We start from the raw sequence: 22,358 nt of genomic DNA, 5'->3' as shown, positions 1-22,358 counted from the left end.
CTGTGGTCAGAAAGTCCATTTATGTGGCACATCTCATTACTAAGGGTTTTGTATCCAAGAAGAAAGAAGTCATTGTCTCCCTCTACTCTTCCCTCATTAGGCCAGTCATTGAGTACGATGCCCCATTTGCCATGTACCTCGATAGACACCTGCAGCAACCGAAGAGGCTGCAAAAGTACCTCACAAAGAGGATCTTAGGCCTTAAACATTTGTCCTATATGGACAGACTCAAAAAACTCCAACTATTCTCTGTCTCATATCGCCTACTTAGAGGCAATCTCTGCTTGCCTTACAAAGCCATGTCTGACCCAGCTCTGTTGGAAATGCTACATCTAAAGAAATCCCAATCTCTCCACACCACACACTGCAGAGATCTCATTCTCATTAACACAATCAACAGAACATGCTGGAGGGACGGGTTCATAACCCAGAGACTGCCCATGCTATGGAATATACTTCCCATATATGTCAAGCAGAGCACTTCACTGGCCCTCTTCAAGAGCAATCTTGATGAGTGGATGGGAAATAAAAAATTCACCCCAGGAATCAATCCAGTGGCTTTACTCGACAGAGGCACTGGGAATTAAGGTCGGGTGGCATGATGTCAGGGTAATCCTAACGGTTAGGCTTGTAAAGGCTCCAGGGCCATTAGCCTAGTAAGCATAACATACCTGAATACTTTATAAGCACTAATGCATAAGAAATAAAGTGCTTATTATATATACAAATGAACAAAAGAACGAAAGATAAGAGAGATAAAGGGGGAAGACAAGGAGTAGAAATGAGGGGAGGTATGAGTGGAAGGAGTTGTGAAGAACACTGGAGAAAATCACATGAGTTGAGTTAAGTTAGCTAGATAAAGATAATATTGCAGAATTAGTGGATAACATCAGTCAGGTGGGTGAGTTAGGCAATGTTGCAGGAAGCTTGTCTGTACAAGTAGTTTTTAGGATACATTTGAATTTGTTATTTGATTAACTAGCTTTAGTTCAGTAAGGAGAAGTTCTTAGCAGTGAGGGACCGTTACAAAGAAGCTGTGGTCAGTACAGTACAACCGTGTTCCCAGAATTTAGAAGGAGGAGTTGAAGTTGAAAGGGACCAGAAAGTACAGGCTGAGGATCTTGGGATGATTACATCAGGAAAGAAGTGGAAGGATTCAAGATGTAGAAGTTTAAAGATGAGTGACAATAGGAGAGGAGTGATTCTTACTCTTAGGATCAGTAGTGCTCAGTTTAGAGGCCAAACTGACGGTTTAGAGGCCAAAGTGATGAACATGTAAATAAGGCAGACATTGGTTTATAAGGAAATCATATTATTTTTGGAGGCTGAGGCAAAAAATAGCAGTCTATTCAAATTAGACATGAAGGACTTCTTCAGCAATTACTAGAGTGCTTTCATAGGTAAGTACTGGGTTAGCTGCTCTTGTGGGCCATTTTAAGCCTAGCCAGTCTCCCTCAAAAATGAGAATTAAACCTTTTGTCTTATTTCTTGTTTCTGTAAGGTAAACATCTTAACCATTATGCCAAACCCCAAACCTGCTTTCAGGTGCAAAGAAATTAAAGATTTTATTCCCTATAATAGCTGTAAATCAATCTTGTTATTTCACTGTGGTATTGAATATTGAGTTGTTGAAGGGGCCACAGTGCTAGGCATCTGAAGTTCCTGTTAAACATAGAGTAGTTACATTTCTATTTACATTTATACATATACAGTAGTTACATTTATACATTCTTAGATTTTACCGAGAAGTTACTAAAGAGAAGCCCACGTGCAACTTAATGGACTGTACAGGCAACAGTTATGTATAATTTTTTTTTCATTTCAGTAAGAAGTTGGGAGTATTCTGTTTAAGGAGAGTATTTGGAGAGTATTGTACAGTGACTAAAGAGTCTTAACCTGTGATGAGCATTTGCAGGACCAGAACTGGTTAAGACACTGTTTAAGCAGTGATTTAAAACTATTGAGTTTGCTGGAGAGTTTTATTTGTGTGGGGATACTATTCCAGAGTTTAGGAACATATCAGAAGTAGAGCGATTCTCTTGCAATAATATTTGACTTATCTGTAAGTAGCAAGAATGTGTTACTAGAACAGAGGACTATTGCTGGACAGTAGAGCAGTAATACGTTTGTAGAGCAGGGTATTTTTCTGGAAGATGAATGAGTCTGTATGCTGTTGTTAGCTGTGAATATGTTAGGTAGTTGTGCAGATCATGCCACTTTAATTGCTTTGAGCTATGATAATGGCAGGTCCTATGAGGGAGACTGGTGGCAAGTTTAGCTATTTTATTTTAGCAGGAAGCAAGTTTCTCTTTGAGTATTGTTTAAGTTTGTTAGGATAGGAGCAACATATAAGACAGTTGGCAATAGGAAGGTGGTGGCTAGAGTTTTTCTAGCAATATAGGTAAGGAATCCATTGATCCTATAAAGGAGGCACAGTTTCTGATGTGTAGATTTAACGATGTGCAGAATAGGCTGGTCATATTTCAAACTTTCATCTATTACAACGCCTAGAAGATTACTGTTAGTTACATTTTCAATGACAGTACTATTTGCTGACTTTATAAGATTGCTTTTGATTTTAGCAACATTTATTGGTAAAAAGCATTAACTTAGCTTTCTTGGGGGTGAGTAGGAAGTTTGATTCTTTGAGCCAGGTGAAGATTTTTGGGTAATCTCTTGGAGTTTATTTACTGTTGAGGCCACACATATCAAAGTTGAGTCATCTGCACACTGAACTAAACTAGCATAGTGAATTGAGCTGTGGCAGTTATTAATAAATATATTAAATAGGACAGGACTCAGGGCAGATCCCTGAGGGACATCTGTAGTAACTGGTTGAAAGGATGAAAGTCCTATTGAGGAGAGTCGAATGAGCAGTTGCTGGTGCAAGTTAGTATCAAACAACTTTGACAAGTCTAAGGACATGGCATTTTTCAATCTGGAAAAAAAGGATATGAGCTTCTGCTGTATTCCAAAAAATCAAGGTGTTAGTCTTTTTGGTTTTTAGGATGAGTTTTCTGTCAGTTAACCAGGAACAGATAGATATACCATGGTAACAGTGCAAAAACAAAAAGAAAAGGAAGCAATTTTTGAACAAACAGCCTGTCCTAGCCTGTATGCAAACACCCTGAGTACTAACTATCTCTTTCTCTCCTCCAGACCATCCATAACCATTATTTAAGGGCCTCCCCCCATCAAATACCTACATCAGTTAAGAAGAAATCACCCAGAAAATACTGTGGACCCAGCAATGAATTTTGAGAGAACCATAGCCTGAAAGTAGTGAATGTATGTCAACTTTCTTGGTTTAGTGTACTTTACATAGTATACTCCCTTAAGGACAGCTGACTGACTTTAGTGTGCTCAAACGCTGCATCACAGATTAGCGGCAGGCATCACCCCCCATATATCTATTACCATCTTAGTTACACTGCACTTCTTTTTCCTGTATAATCTAGAGTGCACCTTTGCCTCTTCCTACCCATCCTGCCCACACTCTAGCTCCGTGAATTACACAACGCATCTCTGATATGCTGACTATTTTGCTTGAATTTAGTCTAAGGTTACTTAACTGCCACATAACTACCTTCCGCCATATAGAATACATATTGCAGTAAATAGGCTCTCTTTCACATAACACTGACAGTCTCCCAAACTCTTTAGTGTCTTGGAATACTGGCTCTGCCCTGATCCATTTTCTACACTCACTCCGCTCCCCTACTCTACCCCCATTCCCACCCACCGCCATATCAATTACATTTATAGTTAGACACCACACCCTTTATCAGTTCCCTCCCACCCAATTAAAGTTTCACACCACACAAATCATTTACAAACCAACACCTTTCACCACACCCTTACTATCACTCATGATTAGTATATCAAACCTAATTACGTTAAGATACTACCATTAAACATGCTTCACCAAACATGATGAACTATAAACAACAGTCCCACTTAACAAAAGCACTACTCTACCTATGTACTATCATCACCTTTCTCCTGCTCTCCTACCTCTCCTCTTACCATACTCCACTATATATCAGTACCCCCCCACAATGGCAAACCAAACCTCTATCCACTCCCCTGAAACTCTGTAACATCCCTATCACACCACTAGACCTCACCTCCTCTAGATCAGTCTCACTCCTACTACAAACTGTCAGTCAGAACTAACCCTCACTCCCCATTAAAACATACTAAATTACTACACAAACTAACTAAACTGAATCTTCACCTACTCCACAAATGCATTCACTGTGGTGACATTCACCCTAATCCAGGGCCCACCACAACACCCTACACAGACTGTAAACAGCCAACCCACTATACTATGGACCTACCACCTCTCTCCTCTTCATTAACATAAATGCAAGAAGTATACTTAACAAAATCCAGGACCTTCACTCCCTTCTAGCTGTATATAAACCAGAAATAGCAGTGCTAACTGAAACACGGCTTAAACCAGAACACCATAATAATGAGATTATAGCCTCTGGCTATAACATAATACGCAGAGATAGAGTAGAGAAAAAGGGAGGTGGTGTAGCAATATTGTTCAAAAATCATCTCACCATTGAACAAATTGATTATAACACCGAAGAAATCAAAGATGTTAAACTAATCCTTGCCAAATTAAAACTAAACTCAAACAAACATATCATTATTGCAGGTGGCTACTTTCCACCAGGCAATAACACTACTATAATGGAAAACCTGCTAAACTGGATCTCAAACTCCATGCCACAAGAAACTGTAATATTAGGTGACTTTAATATTGACTGGCTGAACTGCTCTAGCCACACTCCAACTACCCACAATAACCTACATAGATTTACCCAAATTATATCCACCCCAACCAGAACAGACAAAACCGCAAAATGCAAATCCATCTTAGACTGGATTCTGTTATCTGACTCCTCTCTAGCATGGCAGTCTGGCTGTCTACCTGACAGGTCTAAGTGATCATCAACCAACCTACCTAATTCAGAACAGACCCCATTACATAAGCCAACCCAACCTCAGAGTAATACGTAACAAAAAGACCTTTAAAACAACTGACTTCATCAATTCACTACAAAGCTGTAATTGGACACCCCTAAAACTACTATCTTTAGATGATGTCGTACAGTACTTTAACTCCACTTTCCTGCAAATCCTAAACTGTCATGCCCCCTCCAGAACTATAAGACTAAAAGCTAACTATGCTCCATGGCTAACTAAAGATACTAAGACTACAATGAAAGACAGGGATCAGGCCTGGAGTCAATATCAAAAGAACAAAAACAGTATTCTGAGGCACACCTACCAATAAATTCATAACAAAGCCAAAAAACAAATCAAACTAGACAATAGTAACTACTACTAAAACATGCAGGAAAAATATGCCAACAACCCTAAGAAATTTTGGGCTACAATAAATGGCATAATATACCTAGGTACGGCCACCACTCCAGCTCCAGTACTACCAAACAACCATGACAACATTTCCAGACAATTTAAAAAGTTCTTTACTGAAACAGTCCAAACCCTTACCAATGCCCTCAATACCACTAGCAGCCCTATACCAGATGCTAGCAAAACCCACCCTACTACTCAAAACAATACCACCAACTTTTCCCTACACCCTTTATTTTTATTATTATTTCAAAGCTCCTTAAGAAACTCAAACCAACCACACTAGCTGCTGAGACCCTACCAGCCGAATTCCTTCAGACAGCAGCAGACTTCACAGCCTATCCCATGTCCATTCTCATAAACAGGTCACTTGCAGAATACAAAGTCCCCACCTTGTGGAAAACATCACACATTATTCCACTGCACAAAGTGGCAACTCCTTAGAACTCACCAACTGCCGCCCAATCACAATACTCTCACCTCTATCCAAGATATTAGAGAGAGTTGTACATTCCCAACTACTTCGGTACCTCTTACAAAACAACTTAATCTCCAAAACCCAGCATGGCTTTAAACCACCCCACAGCACCACCACAGCATTACTATAATTTACAGATATAGTTAACCACAATAGAAACAAGGGACTATTTGTATCTTCCATTTTCTTAGACTTATCAAATGCCTTAAACATGGTAGACCATAACATTCTTCTCCAAAATTTATCTACCCTAAGCCTCAGTCCCTCCATTATATCATGGTTTACTAGCTACTTATCTGGTCAACAGCAGGTAGTCCTGTGGCAAGACCAGCTGTCCCCCCTGCTACCAGTATCCATAGGTGTCCCTCAGGGATCCATCCTTGGCACACTATTGTTATCACTATTCACCAACCAAATCAAGTCCTCCTCACTCACAGCATCAGTAGTACAGTACACAGATGACACCACCCTTATAAGTGCCACCCCCACCTTAAACAAACTGTAAACCCTAACTCAAAATACTTTTACTCTAGCTGAAACATGGTTCACAAACATCAAAATTGTTCTTAACCCCAAAAAAACTAAATTAATTATTTTTGGCCCAGGTCATGCTCCCCCCCTCAACAACACTTTCACCATTCACTCCAAAGATAACATTCAAATCACTCCAACTGCACATACTAAACTGTTAGGTGTAGAAATAGACAACAACCTCAAATTTGACATCCATATAGCACAAACCATTAAGAAAGTTAATAAAAAACTATGACTTCTCTATAGGAACAAACACTTTATAACTAAACAAACCAAAGCTACTCTTGCAAGAACTCATCTCTTATCCATCCTTCTCTATGCCTCTCCCATCCTTACTAATCTCCGCCAGAGTGATCTGAGCAAAATGGAATCTTGTTATAACAAAATAGCCAAGTTTGTTACTGAAACCTCATACAAATCCCACCACCGTTTCGCCCTTAACCAACTCAATTGGCTCAAGTTACCTCAACTACTTCTGTTTAATCAACTCACAATAGCGCATAATCTCTTCTACCTTCCAGAAAAAAAAACTGCACTTCAAAATATAATTAACCCCCACATTCCTTCCAGAGCCTTATGATCTAGTTCTCAGAACCTAATAAGTGTTATCAGACACAAAAATGATGCTGGCAAATCTCTCTTTGCCTGCACTATTGCCAAACTCTGGAACTCACTACCTAGCCAAATAACCTCCACTGCCTCCACTATTCAATTTAAGAAACTCCTGAGAACCCACTTCTCAAACAATTGGCTTTGTTTATGCTACTCCACAGGTTAATTTGCACCAATACCATGTTCAAGGATTCTACTAAAGGTCCTCTAATTCCTTTCATTGTAAAGCTTAATAATCACTGGTTATTTCTGTAACAAAATATTGAGAGTACTCATAATTTAGAAAGAAAAAAAAATTCTTGTGTGTTTATATTTTATACTCTATATAAACAATACTACTAGAATGCTGTATGCTGATGTTAATCTATACCTAACATATTTCTATGGAACCTATATCTCTGTATGATATTCTTGTGTAATTTCTTTATGACATGCTATTGGAGCTTTTCTCCTCAGGCCTCCGCTGAAAATGGACATGTGTCCAGTCGGACTTTCCCAGTTAACAAATGTAAAATAAAATAAAAATAAAATAAAATAAATAAAATTAGATCTGTAGAACATTATGATAGCTATGTAAAGTATAACTGTGTTTTAGTAATAGAGATAAATACAATAGGGAGCATTGGATTCTACACTTTAGATGATTCACATGAGGGTTACTATGTTTAGAGTAAGCAGCAGAATGCTTTCTACAACTCAAAAAATGCAGACAAAATTCTACTGAGGTTACCAGATTAGTCAGTATGTTTCAGATAATGGTTAAGATCTTCTCTTCCCAGACACAAGGCACAGGGTCTGGTTGTGACCTCAGGTTACTAGCTAAGTTTAAATTGGCCCTTCAGGACAGTTAGCCTAGTATTTACCCATGACTCTATGAAATCAAGAAAAAAGGACTCCAACATTTAACCCATTTATGTATCAGTCCATTTCAATACCTCTGTAACTATTACTGCTAATCTGAAAGTTTCGTAATAATCAGCTCTCTCCTGCAGAGTGATGAAGTCCTGATTATGACCTAAATAAACCATAAATGACTAGTGACCTGGGTGTGGAGGAGCTCATGTGGGAGTGAATGGCCAAAGACAGATAGTCCATCTTAGAAGATGAAGATGTTGCAATCCGCTGCAGTACCAGCACTTACCACAGGTGGTGGTATTGGTGATACACAACATGCAGTAAATGGGCAGGGACATGTATGAATCTCTGGCAAGTCACATCTACATGGTAACCTTCTAGGTGCAACTGCCTGAAAGCATGCAGTCACAGGTGAAGGCATAATACACTCTTGCATTTGCATGGCATATAGGTCATCTGCTAGGGTAGATGTTATGGCCAGAAAATGGACAATCTCTCATAACTGTGTGGTTGAGGGCTTTGTCATGACCAACACTTCCAGTGATGGGGTACAAATTGTTATGGTTGTGATAGAAGCTAACTGATTTTTACACATGAACAGAAAAATATTTTTAAAAGTGTTATTCTGATCTTATTAAATCTGAAATATGATGAAAAGAATTACCAGTTGATATATGTATCTATACAGTTAAGTGTACATATAACTGGCTGTGCTATGCAGCTCATATTGTAATTATTATCAGGTTATGTTATGCAGTTACTTCTCTTATAAGGTACGTCTATGCTGAGCCATAGCTTACTCATTAGGTGCCCAGTGTCATGCCCTGGTCTGGCATTCCTCAATGTTAGACTGATGTAGAAAAAAAGAAAAAAAAGAAAGAAAAAAGTCCCTCAATTTATCTGACACTCTCCGTAGGAAGAGAAGTACCAGGTCCTGCATGGCAGGAGCAAAAAAAAAAGTTAGTTCCCTGATGTGGCATGCATTCCTTCTCTCATGAGGATGAGCATCAGATCCCTAATGCCCTCATGCTCCATGTCATCTGGAACACAGACAATTTACACTGAATTTTGAAAATGAAACTGTGAAAAACACTGGGAATTGATTATCTTATTTTTTAATTGCAAAGATGCATGACTCAACATGTTGCCCCTCACCACACAAAAATAAAGCTAAGTATCAAGCACACACACGCAGACACGCGCACGCACACACACACACACACACACACACACACACACACACACACACACACACACACACACACAGACACACACACACACACACAAAAAAACAAATTCGAACTATAATGAAACATGAACAGCATTAAAGAAGGCAATACTTGTCCTACTTACGTTGTTATTCTTAAAACCGTCTTTGGCATTGTAGTAAGTAATTTCATTTTCCTGTAGAGAAAAAAAGAAAAGTTCATTTAATTTGAAAAAAAAAAGTGCACGTATAGTAGTGACAAAACTGTTTTAAGTTTTTGAGACTAAAACTTTAAGGCAGTTAAGTAGTCTGGCAGCTTAGCTTAGACGATGAAGACTTTGAAATGTCATCTTTTAACCTTTGGTTTGACCCCCTCAATCTCCATTGGCAAACTGTATGATTTGGAGCACATCATTTTCTCTGACAGTGTCTCTGTGTCACCCCTGAAAATGGAACGTGAGCTTAGTAGGCTTACTTGCTTAATGATATAAATAAATGCATACATACATACTTGTGTTAAATGATATATTTTCATGTAAGTAGAAACTACAAGAAAAGACCTAGCCAAGCTAGAGTCTTCTCTATGTATTACCTTATGTCTCATGTAGTCTGTGTGACCTTTTTACCCTTTGAGTTTCATGTAAGTAGAAGAAACATTTCAGGCATATCTTAGCAGTGAAATGTTGCAGCAAGCATAAAAATACTTACCTGTTTGCAACAATCCCTCTTACACCCTGAATGTCTGCTCTGTGACCCCATGCTCCCAGTCTGTTCTGCTGCTGCCTAAGCACTAGCATTCCACTTTATTATCTGAGTCCCCACTTTTCATGGTAAATTATGCTCTGATAGCATGCTTAAATCATACAAAAACTCAAGACAAACTCTAAAGCAAAGACAGACAAGTGTCCCAAAACAGACAGAGCCCTGCTGTTTATTGTATCAACTCTCTAAATTACTGATGCATTGTGTGACTGACAAAAGGCAGTGACACTTGGTACAACTTCCAATGTAACTTCATCTTGCCAGTTTGCTTCCTTTGGCATCCTCCCATGCCCATGGTTTACCTTGGTCTCTAGTACTACATTATGGGACAGGTGTTGGCTAGGCAGGCCTTTTCCATTTGCTATGATTAAGCAAAGCAAAGCAAAATTCAGATGCCTTTTACTCACCACCCTAAATGAATCTCTGCCTTTTATGATCATGCCTTAATGCCACTTGCTAGAAACAGTGGCACAAAGCTGGTGAGAAGAAATTACACATGGTCATCTGTGCTAGCATGTCTGACTGAACTTATGTACATAATTTCAGACTGACCTGTGCATTATATGCCAGCATGACTAGCTACGATATTGTAAATAAGTTCTTACATATATATTAATACTCTGTACAGGATGTTTAAAGAGTTGAACAATGTTCTGTTACACATCTAACTGTGTATGTTTGTACAAGAGATTCTAAATGCAGACTGTCTCAAGAGTCAGCAGATCTACAGATGATGTAATCGGAATGTGTTCAGATGATCTGTGTTTCCTGTCAGACTCTGAAAGATAGAATGGAAATTTAATAAACACTTTTCAAAGCGTGAAATGAAAATAAGAACTGGATCAGTTGAGACATTTAAACTAGTTTATAAAAGAGCCTGTGGAAAACAGTTTGGACAGTTGAGTTGTTCAGCTGAGTTGCATTATGTTCACAGTTGTACTGAGCAGTGGATACCCAAAGGACTCACCAAGAACTGTAAGCCTGCCTTTGCTCTGTTTTAATATTTAGTTAGATCAAGGTCAGTGTTCTTCAGATAGATAGGGAATTATAGCTAATAAGTCAGAATTTTTCTAAATGTTGGATTTCTGTCCTTTGGTATTAATTTCATTTTCCTGGTGACTGAATTCTGTTTTGTTTATAGAAATTACTGTTTTACATTTTTAATTATTTTGCTCATTATTAAATATTCTTATTATCTTACATTGTGGCTGGTCAATTAGTGTAATCTAAATGATGTGAGAGTGCTTATACATACTTTGATAATTCCTAGGCCACTCAGAAAGCCTGGCTGCTTTAGGTCATATACTACCATTTGTTTTGAAATCTAATTTTAATTATTGGATACCCCTTTGAAAGGGCATGTAGATACTCTGATTGGTGGCAGAATGTTACCATATTATTTGGGGGAAGGAACACAGCTGGCAATCTGTACCAGGCTTTCTCATAAGTATTTGGATGTGTGAAATTAAATTTATTCAAATGTGAATGTATCAGAGGTCTTAAACTGGGACACATTGTTCTGGAGTATGTAATAAGGAGTTACATTAGGGACGGGCAAAAATATTCAGTCTAGTCCCAGGCTATAGAGCATGCACATACATACATACATACATACATACATACATACATACTTGTGTTAAATGATATCTTTTCTTGCTCTTAGGGGAAAACTGTGAAATATTTCTCTTGTTTAAGTGACAGTCTCACAGTGGAGTCAGTGGTGAGGACTGAAGTTCCTTAATTACTGACCCAGGATAGTAAGGGACATCACATATTGTTGGAAGTTCTGTGGGATATTAACCGGGCATCACAGATGGCTATATACAACTGGCCTTAGGTGAGTCCACAGTCATGAAGTAGTTCTGCAATCATGGTGTAGCAGAGATGCATTAGCTACAGTGAGGAAAAGACTTCATTACTGGCTAAGATGTACATCTCCACAACATGTTATATTACTGCTAGTGCTAATTAACACCTGCGGTAAACGCTTTTGGTGGGCTTTGTCACATGCACTCCCTCATTCATTCTCACACATGCACATGCGTTCACTCCAACTCATGCATACAGACAAACCACTATATCATTAACCCTTCCCTTACTTTACAGAATGCACCCAATATATCCTATTATTATTTCAGAACCACACCACCAATGCTGTAAATCTAGGGTACGTTCAACATAAAAAACGGTCAACTGAATAATCCCAAAAACTGAATATCTTAAATAAATAAAATGTTAGCAATTAAGTGCTTCCATTCCTGAAACAGGAACTTCATGAGAACTAAAGGTCACAGAAAATTACTTCCTTTTATACCTGCAGAGTTAAAGTGACAGTTCACTATAATACCAAAAAACAATGCAATATAATTTAATAGCAACTGAAATTGCTGAGTCCAGCAAATAACATTAAAACTTGTTGCAAAGCACTAAAAATTAATACACAATGTAATCATAATATAAATAAAAGTACTGTACCAAACCATAAGTTCCCCTTAATTAGTTTAAAACTTGTAAATCAGTTAAAGTGTTCTCTTTTATCATAAAAGTACAACTGAATCTGTACTAAATAAACATCTCTCCACAATGGAAGAATACAGTACCTATTAAAACATCTTGAACTGATAACATTTAACTAAAAATGCATAAAAAAACACATGAATGGACATATCTTTTAAAATTTAGCTGCCCTAGGTTTTAAAACTGGGATCAGAAATATTGTGTCATTCAGTCCAGGTGGGGTTCATTGCCTCTAACCTAAGTTGTTAAAATAGCTCTCTAAACTCAAGCCTTATTTGCCACTCTCCACCTCTGGGGTTAACATTACCCTTATCCAGTATACCAACCCTAAAATCTGTGAAATTATTACATACCACAGAATGTTTATGCAAGGCGTTATTAGTATTATATGTTCTAAGGTCATACATATGTTTGTACATTCTTTTGTGGTGGGCTCATTCTGTTTTGCCACTATAAAACAAGGGTAATTTTTAGAGATTGTTATGTATACGAACCCTGTACTTTTACAATTTCCTGTAATTAATTTAATCCTACTCTTCAACTTGTTTTTTGGAGTTATTACATAATCTGTTAAAATAAATGAACATTGCATGCAGGCACAACATTTTCTAGTGCCACCTGAGTGTATTTCTATTCCATTAATCATGCTATTATTAGCCCCTTAGATTAGTTCCTTAACATTTAATGCTGCCTTATATACAAAGACCGGTTGATGTTCAACCACATCAAACAATTCATGGTTAATTTTTTTAAATATTCAAATTATTTTAAAGAATATTTTCTTACTCCACTTATTATACTCCACAATCAAAGCACATTGACAGTGGAAGTGACTTTGTTGTAGTTATTTCAACACATTCATTATTTTCTCCCTCCAAACCTATCCACAAAAGTGATTTGTATCTTTGACCCCTCTCTGCTGAAACATCGCCCATGATGTCTCTGATAAAATGCAAACGATTGTCTATTTCAAGAAACATACTCTCTTTTTTTTAATTCTTGTATCAAATCTTCCATGTTGAAGTTCATCTGGGCAATTTTAATGGACTGATGTTTGATAAGTCTTATTTTTTGACAGAAGTGGGTGCAAACTGCTAAAATGAAAGTAGAAATTATTTTGAGTCAACTTTCTATTGAACTGAATCCAGTATATTTAATTGTAATCATAGTATCTAAATAACTAAGTGGTTCTTTACTATAATTTCAAGTGAACTTGGAGTATGAAGTACTGCTATTCAAAAATGCAATAAATTTATTAATAGTAACCCTTGATCCTTCCCAGAGAATAAAAATATCATCTAAAAATCTTAAATAACATTTATGTTTAAACAAGTCTGACACAAAAATAACTGATCATTCCCATGCTAACAATACCAAAATGATACCCCTAATCTGTTTATAGAACTTTCCTTGAAAATAAATAAAATTGTTATCAAGAACTGTTTCTATTAGATCCCTAGTTATTTATCACTAGCTGCTAAAATTGGAAAAAAAACTAAGCTATAAAAAAATCTAACCCTTTTACATTGGGAATAGAAGTAAAAAGGTTTGCTACATTAATAGTAAGTAACTCACATTGGAGAACCATTTATCTTGGGTCAACTTTCCCCAAAAAACAGACAAATCCTTAATAGAGTGGATTTTAAACAAAAGCAGAGGTTTAAGTTGTCCATCAATAAAGGTAGCAAGAGGATGTGTAACCAAACAATTGCCAGCAACAAATGGTCTAAATTTCAAGTTGTAGACACATTTGTAGGCTTTTGGAAAACCGAAAATTATTGGAACCAATATTTTCTTCACATTCAAAAACTGATAAATATTCTCAGATATTCTACCTTCTAGTAACAAATCATATAAAAATAAATCAGTTTTATGAAATGTAATTTAAAATTGGACAGAAATGAAACGTTTTACTAGGAAGCTCAATCTGGCTAGTAGTTTTGCTAATTCTGATATGTGCATGTTTGTTTATGATAGTATGACCAATTTTAAAAGAAAGAGAACACATAATGTCCCCATGAATTAAATTTTGCAAGGCTTTGAGAAGGCATGTATTAATGATTATTATGATTAATCTAAAACTAACAATGCTTTTAATTGTTACAATCTGACTAGAGCAGAAAAGGTGCTGTTTGACACCCTCAGGAATGACAAATCCATTAGAATCATGAAACAAAATAAAGGTGGAGGTTTAGTGATTATGGATTCTATTGACTGTTCTGCTGCTATGAATAATATTTTATAAGACCCTCCACCTATATTCAGGTTTCTTGCAATGAAATTAATATTGCATATCATAAAATTGGTTTATTCTTATATGATTTATACTAGAAGGTAAAATTTCTGACGATATGTATCTTTTTTTGAATGGGAAGTAACCATTGGTTCAGACAATTTTCATATACCAAAAGTCCACAAAGGTATCTAGAGCTTGAAATTTAGACCTGTTGTGGCTGCCAGTGGTTCAGTTACACATCCTCGTGCTGCCTTTATTGATGGACTATCCTTTGCCCTTCTTTTTATATAGGCAAAACAGAATGAGTCCTTCACAAAAGAATCTAAGACCATATGTATGACCTTAGAACACATACTACTAATAACGCCTTGTATAAACACTCTGTGATATGTGGTAATTTCACAGGTTTTACATTTGGTATACTGGATAAAGTTAATGTTAACCACAGAAGTGGAGAGTGTGAGACAAGACTTGAGTTTAGGGAGCTATTATGGCAATGAACCCCCCCCCCCAGATTGAATGACACAATATCTATGATCGCAGTTTTCAAACGTAGGGCAGCTAAATTGTAAATGACATTTCCATTCATGCATTTTTTATTGCATTTTAGTTATGTATTATCAGTTCCACATGTTTTAATATGCATTGTATTCTCCCATTCTAGACAGATATTTATTTAGTACAGCTTCAGTTGTACTTTTATGATAAGAAATAACATTATGTATTAATTTTTCGTGTTTTGAAACAAGTTTTAATGTTATTTGCTAGACTCAGCAATTTCAGTTGCTGTTAAATAATACCGTATTGTTTTCTGGTATTATAGCAATGGATTAGCAAGGAGGAAGTAAGGATAGCTATGAAGAGAATGAAGAATGGAAAGGCTGTTGGCCCAGATTACATACCTGAGGAAGCATGGAGGTGTTTAGGTGAAATGGCAGTGGAGTTTGTAACCAGATTGCTTAATGAAATCTTGGAAAGTGAGAGGATGCCTGAGGAATGGAGAAAAAGTGTTTTGGTACCGATTTTTATGAATAGGGATGATGTGCAGAGCTGTAGTAACTACAGCAGGATTAAATTGATCAGTCACAGCATGAAGTCATGGGAAAGAGTAGTGGAAGCAAGGTTAAGAAGGGACGTGATGATTAGTGATCAGCAGTATGGTTTCATGCCGGGAAAGAGCACGACAGATGCGATCTTTGCTCTCTGAGAGTTGATGGAGAAGTACAGAGAATATCAGAAGGAGTTGCATTGTGTGTTTGTAGACTTAGAGAAAGCATATGACAGGGTGCCTAGAGAGCAGTTGTGGTATTGTATGAGGAAGGCAGGAGTGTCAGAAAAGTATTTAAGAGTGGTGCAGGATATGTACGAGGGTAGTGTGACAGCGGTGAGGTCTGCGGTGGGATTGACGGATGCGTTTAAGGTGCAGGTGGGGTTATATCAAGGATCAGCTCTGAGCCCTTTCTTATTTGCAATGGTGATGGACAGGTTGACAGACGAGCTGAGACAGGAGTCCCCGTGGACTATGATGTTTGCAGATGACATTGTGATCTGTAGTGAGAGTAGGGAACAGGTGGAGGAGACCCTGGAGAGATGGAGATATGCTCTAGAGAGAAGAGGAATGAAGGTCAGCAGGACTAAGACAGAATATATGTGTGTGAATGAGAGGGAGGATAGAGGAATGGTGAGGACGCAAGGAGTAGAGGTGGCAAAGGTGGATGAGTTTAAATACTTGGGGTCAATAGTTCAGAGTAACGGTGAGTGTGGAAGGGAGGTGAAGAAGAGAGTACAGGCAGGATGGAGTGGGTGGAGAAGAGTGTCAGGAGTAATTTGTGACAGACAAGTACCTGTAAGAGTGAAAGGGAAGGCCTACAAGAGGGTAGTGAGACCAGCTATGTTATATGGGTTGGAGACAGTGGCATTAACAAAAAGGCAGGAGTTTGAGCTGGATGTGGCAGAATTAAAGATGTTAAGATTTGCAATGGGTGTGACAAGGGTGAACAGGATTAGGAATAAGTATATTAGAGGGTCATCCCAGGTTGGAAGGTTTGGAGACAAAGCCAGAGAGGCACTATTACATTGGTTTGGACATGTGCTGAGGAGGGATGCTGAGTATATTGGGAAAAAGATGCTAAGGATGAAGCTACCAGATAACATGAAAAGAGGAAGGCCTAAGATAAGGTTTATGGATGTGGTGAGAAAGGACATGCAGGTGGTTGGTGTGACAGAGCAAGATGCAGAGGACAGGAAGAAATGGAAACAGGTGATCTGCTGTGGTGACCCCTAACGGGAACAGCTGAAAGAAGATGATGATAGTGAACTGTCATTAACTTTTTAGGTATAAAAGGAAATTATTTTGTGTGACCTTTATTTCTGATGAAGTTCCTATTTCAGGAGCAAAAGCACATCTCTACTAACTTTTTATTTAATAAATTGAGCTTTTGAGATTATTCAGCTTCCCAATTTCTATCTGGAATGTACACTGCATTTAAAGCATGGGTGGTGTACCACTGCGTTTATTCTCCAACATCGGCTTCTACTTCTTGTTCCTGTTATTATTTTTCTGCCCTTTGTAAATCATGGATGATTACAGTAAGTCAATAATGTCAGACATTGGAATTTCATTTTAGTGCTCATGAAATGCATCATGATTCTGGACCTCTATCTATTATCATTTAAAGTTGAACCTAGTAATATTCAAAATTTCAGCCTGTTATCATTTAGTAATCTCCACCCCCTACTTTGTCTGGAAGTCTTCAGCATGGCTGTAATATCTTTTAAAGTTAGTCCTTATAATATTTAAAATTTCAAACTGGCATCATTTAGTAATCCCCCCTTCCCCCACTTTGCCTGGAAGTCTTCAGCATGGTTGTACAGATTACTGTCTGCCCCGTCCCCACATGGACACCCCCACCCCCTTAACTTTCCCTGATTTTACAGAGCACATCTGATTTTTCCTGTTTTACCTGTCCTGTCCCTGGTAACTTGCTGACCATTACAATTGTCAGTGATAGCAGACATTAAAGTTTTATACTTCCTTCTGCTAAGAAAACACATTAGTATACAACAGCTAGCCCTTTACAAAGTCCTCAGTTGGTATACAGGACTACAGCTCTGCTCAGTTAAGAAGGCTAAGCTAAGTGTGCATGCTTTGAACCTTTTATCCCTTTATCTTAAAATTTTTTAAGTGAATTAGTGTAATATTTAAATGAGTTCCTAGTGCCTAGTGTTATCAGAGGGGACTACAGCTCTGCTATAGTAAGACATCACTCACTCTACCAAGGATACAGGGTTTAAAGCTTTCTCCTTCATATAATTTTATTTTTATCATAATGACTTAAAGTATTTTACATTAGATTCCTAGTATCTAGTGTTAGCCCAGAAGGCTAAAGGTCTGCTTGGTTAAAGAGCTACTGTCTGTCCTCCACACAGTCGCATTTATGGAAACACTCACCCCTTCAGCCATATATACACCTTCCCTTCCTTTCCCCTAAATACACCACCTACTGCAGACAGACAGTCACACACACACACACACACACACACACACACACACACACACACACACACACGCACACTCTCACCTGAGATCACTCATCCTTCCACATACACTCACACATGCAGCTACACACATGCGCACATACACACTTACCACTTCCTGTCTGCTAAATCCCTAGAATTTTTCCACAGTCCAGTCTCACCAATTGAATGTAATACATAAACACAAACTTTTGGTTGAGTTAATTAACTCAGCCAACCATGTTAAATTACGTACTTAAGCAATTTTCTCATTCAGTCACCTAAGTAAATGCCTTACCACCATACCTCCCAACTGTCCCAAATAACTAATTTTTTATCGAGTTTTGGGGTCCAAATACTGGAGTGCCATGATTCCTGAGTGGCACCCCTCCATTTCCAACTTTTCCCAGCTTTAGTTTTTATTTTATTTTTAATCCCACCCCATTTTTTTATTTTGAGCTGACATCATCAAGTGTGCGATGATGTCAGCTCCGTCAGGGCTATCAGACTGTTGGAATTGAGCTCAAAGTCTCCAAGGGCACATTTCTGGATTTCCCCATGATCTGCGAATGTGAGCAGTTAGCAGGTTATTCAAATGAGCGCTTTAGCAATTTAGAAACAGACTCAGTATTTATTCAAACTACGAGCGCTTTAGAAACAGAGCGAGCTGTAATAATAACTACTGTATCTGCTGGTTCGGGTATTCTGACTCTTTATTCAAATGAGCACTTTCTTTGGCTTCAACAAACATTAGCTTTTAAAGTGTTTTCAAATGGATTCTGGCTCTTTGGATTCAACAGCATTCAGGAACAGTGCAGGTTCTTCAGAAACAGCTCGCTCACTCGATCTGCTGGTTCGTAATGTTTTGGAAGGAAGGGATGGAATTTCAACAGGAAGGGATGGAATTTCAACAGCTGCAGGATTCGGGAACAGTTCAGGTAGCAAAGGATTATTTCTGGCTGAAGAGGGTGTGTGTGTGTGTGTGTGTGTGTATGTGTGTGTGTGTGTGTGTGTGTGTGTGTGTGTGTGTGTGTGTGTGTGTGTGTGTTTTGGAAGGAAGGAATGGGATTTCAACAGCTGCAGCATTCAGGAACAGCTCAGGTAATAAAGGATTATTTCTGGCTGGCTGAAGTGTGTGTTTGCATATGTGTGTGTGTGGGGGGGACTAGATGAGGTGGAGATGCCAGAATGGCAGCCACCCCTCAACTGCAGAGGAATGTCAAAATAAAGAGATATCTGAGCCAAAGTCCATGAAAGGGGCTGCCTACACTAAGATTATGGCATGACTCTTGTTCCAGTGAGTGCATGGCAATGCTTTATGCAACTCAACTGTTTATGGGGTATTTCCCAGTGAAATGCTAATTTACATGCCACTCTGTATGCTATCTTTTTTTTTCCAAAATCTCTTTATTTCAATTTTCTTTTTTCAAATAATAACAACAATACGGTAACTCAAAAACACAAATAAACAATGCAAATACCTATCTAAAGAAAACAGACAACAATCTTGTTCCGAGAAAATTACATATATATATATATATATATATATATATATATATATATATATATATATATACAATATACACACAAGAAGTCACTACATCGTCAAGTAAAGTATGAGAATTCTTATGTTCATTTGGTCTCATAAGGGATAGTTAGAATGAGTATAGTCTATATATAAAGTAAAAATAGAAATGTGACCATTTATTTGTATGTTTAGGGAAAATATCTAGTTACACATATACTAAGAAAAGGGAGAAGATGCAAGAAAGTTTGGTTATACTACATTCATTTCTTATTTAAAGGTTAGCTTTTCATGACAATTTGTAGGCAAATTTTATTTGTTAAGAATTATATTTAGCAAGTAACCCCAATATTTTTGGTAATAGCGTTTGTTTTTTGTTTTTGAATAAATTAATTTGTGAGGTGAGATATATTTGATAGCAAGATTGCTAAAATGTTCCCATGTAATTGTTGACTTGACATTCCAATTCTTTGTAATAAAGAATTTAATAAGGGCACACATTGTAATAAAAACATGTTTTAATATTTTGGGGAGTTGATTGATATTAATGTACAATATAGCTGTCTCCCAAGTAAGGGTAGATTTTTCATATCCCATCTTCTCTAATCTTACTCTCAAGGAGCACCATAAGTTGTGTATCTTAGTATAGTTCCACATGACATGTAAAATATCAGCTGTTTGATCCGGACAATGGGGACATATGGGCGAAAAGTTAGGATTGAATTTATTTAATTTAGATAAGGTATAATATAGATTGTTATTTATCATAATTTGTGTATATAACAGCTTCTTGAAAGGAATGAATTTGATTGTATTTTCAATGGCTAGTTTCTTATTTTCTTCAGTCAGTGATTGATTTTTCGTTTGCCAATAGTTTGAAAATAATAAAGAATTCTGATGTTTTGCGCTCATTACAATTTTATAAGTCCTAGAAATTGTTCTCCCTTTAATCGCAAAATTTTCAAGTATTAATTTAACTAAATCTATGTTCTGTAAGTCAGTGTGTATTTGTGAGAATTTAGCATTTATAAGATGATGAAGTTGGTTAAGGATAATACTATATTTCATAGGAAGTTTGAGTTCAAGTCTCATTTGCCTCATTTTAGAGTCTTTCCATTGGTATATATCCCATATTGTGTAGTCTATTATCAGGGGGTATTTTGTTAGATTTACTGGTTTATTATTTATTAGTCTCTATGCTATCTACATGGCACACATTAGCCTAGGTTCCTTACACCAATTTCCACTACATAGTTGTGTTTTTGATGTGACTTTTAGGAACTAACCTGTTAAGCATTAATAATACTGCTTAACATACATCAGTGCAAGGTACTTGTACCCATTTATAGAGTATAAAAAATATTCACAAATGTCTCCTGTGTATGTACAGAGAAGTAATAATGTGAAAGAGATACCTGAACCAAAGGATATGAAAGGGGCTGCCTACACTAAGATTATGGCATGACTCTTGTTTCAGTGAGTACATGGCAATGCTTTATGTAACTCAAGTGTTTATGTTTTGCCAGTGAAATGCTAATTTACATGCCACTCTGTATGCTATCTACATGGCACACATTAGCATAGGTTCCTTACATTAAATTCCACTACATAGTTGTGTTTTTGATGTGACTTTTAGGATCTAACCTGTTAACCATTAATAGTGCTGCCTAACATACATCACTGCAAGGTACTTGTACCCATTTATACAGTATAAACAAATATTCACAAATGTCTCCTGTGTATGTTAAGAGAAGTAATAATGTGAAAAACATGAACAAGAACTGGAACAGTCTGAAAATAATGAGAGGATGTAAGAGAAGGAAAGAGCAAAAGATGAATAAAATGTGCAGTGTGGGGCTATTACTTTGGCATGGGACTATAATTTGAAAGAAAAATTTGAATAAAGGAATACAAGATCTGCAAAAGCTTTGAGGAGTTGAATCAGACAGATATTAATCACAGGAGAAGGTGAGCAACATAACTAATATGTCTTAACTAGCACAATTACAAAAGTAGGACTGTGGATGGTTAGGAAAGATGGTGCAACAAAAGAAAGCCCAGCTTTTGAATGAACAGGCAGTTGAACTAATAATTAATGCATGCAGTTAATAGAATTGAGTGGAATATGGGATTAATATGTGTGATGCCCCCATGCTGGGCCAGTAGTGAAGAAGCCTGAATCCTCACGACCAAGGGCGCCCGCAGGCAGGTGCAAGGGGGTGCACTTGCACCCCACTGGATTCGGCTGGCCTGGAGACTTCATTTTCTTTTAATTTAAAAAAAAAAAAAAAAAAAATGTTTTTTTTTTCTTTGCGTCAAGTCGCACAGACGGAACAGGTGTTTGTGACATGATTTCATCTGTTCCGGCTGTGCGACTGTTTGCTTACGTCTTTAGCTTCCGCCTCCACCCAGCTGAATTTCAAATCCAAAAGAAGTTGGGACGAGCGTACAAGTGAGAGGTAAGTGTGTGTGTTTTTAAGTGTTTGAGAGGTGTGTGCAAGTAAGAAATAGGTAGTTAGGGCCGGGGATGTTAAAAGATGTTGGGACGAGCGTACAAGTGAGAGGTAAGTGTGTGTGTGTTTTTAAGCGTTTGAGAGGTGTGTGCAAGTAAGAAATAGGTAGTTAGGGCCGGGGATGTTAAAAGATGTTGGGACGAGCGTACAAGTGAGAGGTAAGTGTGTGTGTGTGTTTTTAAGCGTTTGAGAGGTGTGTGCAAGTA

General features: G+C 37.5%; 1 protein-coding gene across 4 annotated transcripts in view; it reads right to left on the bottom strand.

Moving 5' to 3' along the window:
- The window catches only part of CACNA2D1 (calcium voltage-gated channel auxiliary subunit alpha2delta 1), a 3,475,830-nt gene that overhangs the window by 1,838,138 nt on the left and 1,615,334 nt on the right, over nucleotides 1–22,358 (bottom strand). For all 4 annotated transcript variants that reach the window (XM_044088264.1, XM_044088265.1, XM_044088266.1 and 1 more), the window contains exon 5: nucleotides 9,230–9,280. In XM_044088264.1, coding sequence (XP_043944199.1) covers nucleotides 9,230–9,280 — 51 coding nt within the window. The remainder of the gene's footprint in view (nucleotides 1–9,229; nucleotides 9,281–22,358) is intronic.

Source organism: Protopterus annectens, chromosome 11.part0, assembly GCF_019279795.1.
Source record: "Protopterus annectens isolate FY-2018-M chromosome 11.part0, PAN1.0, whole genome shotgun sequence".
Lineage (NCBI taxonomy): Eukaryota > Metazoa > Chordata > Ceratodontiformes > Protopteridae > Protopterus > Protopterus annectens.
This window is presented reverse-complemented; position numbering and strand designations above follow the sequence as displayed.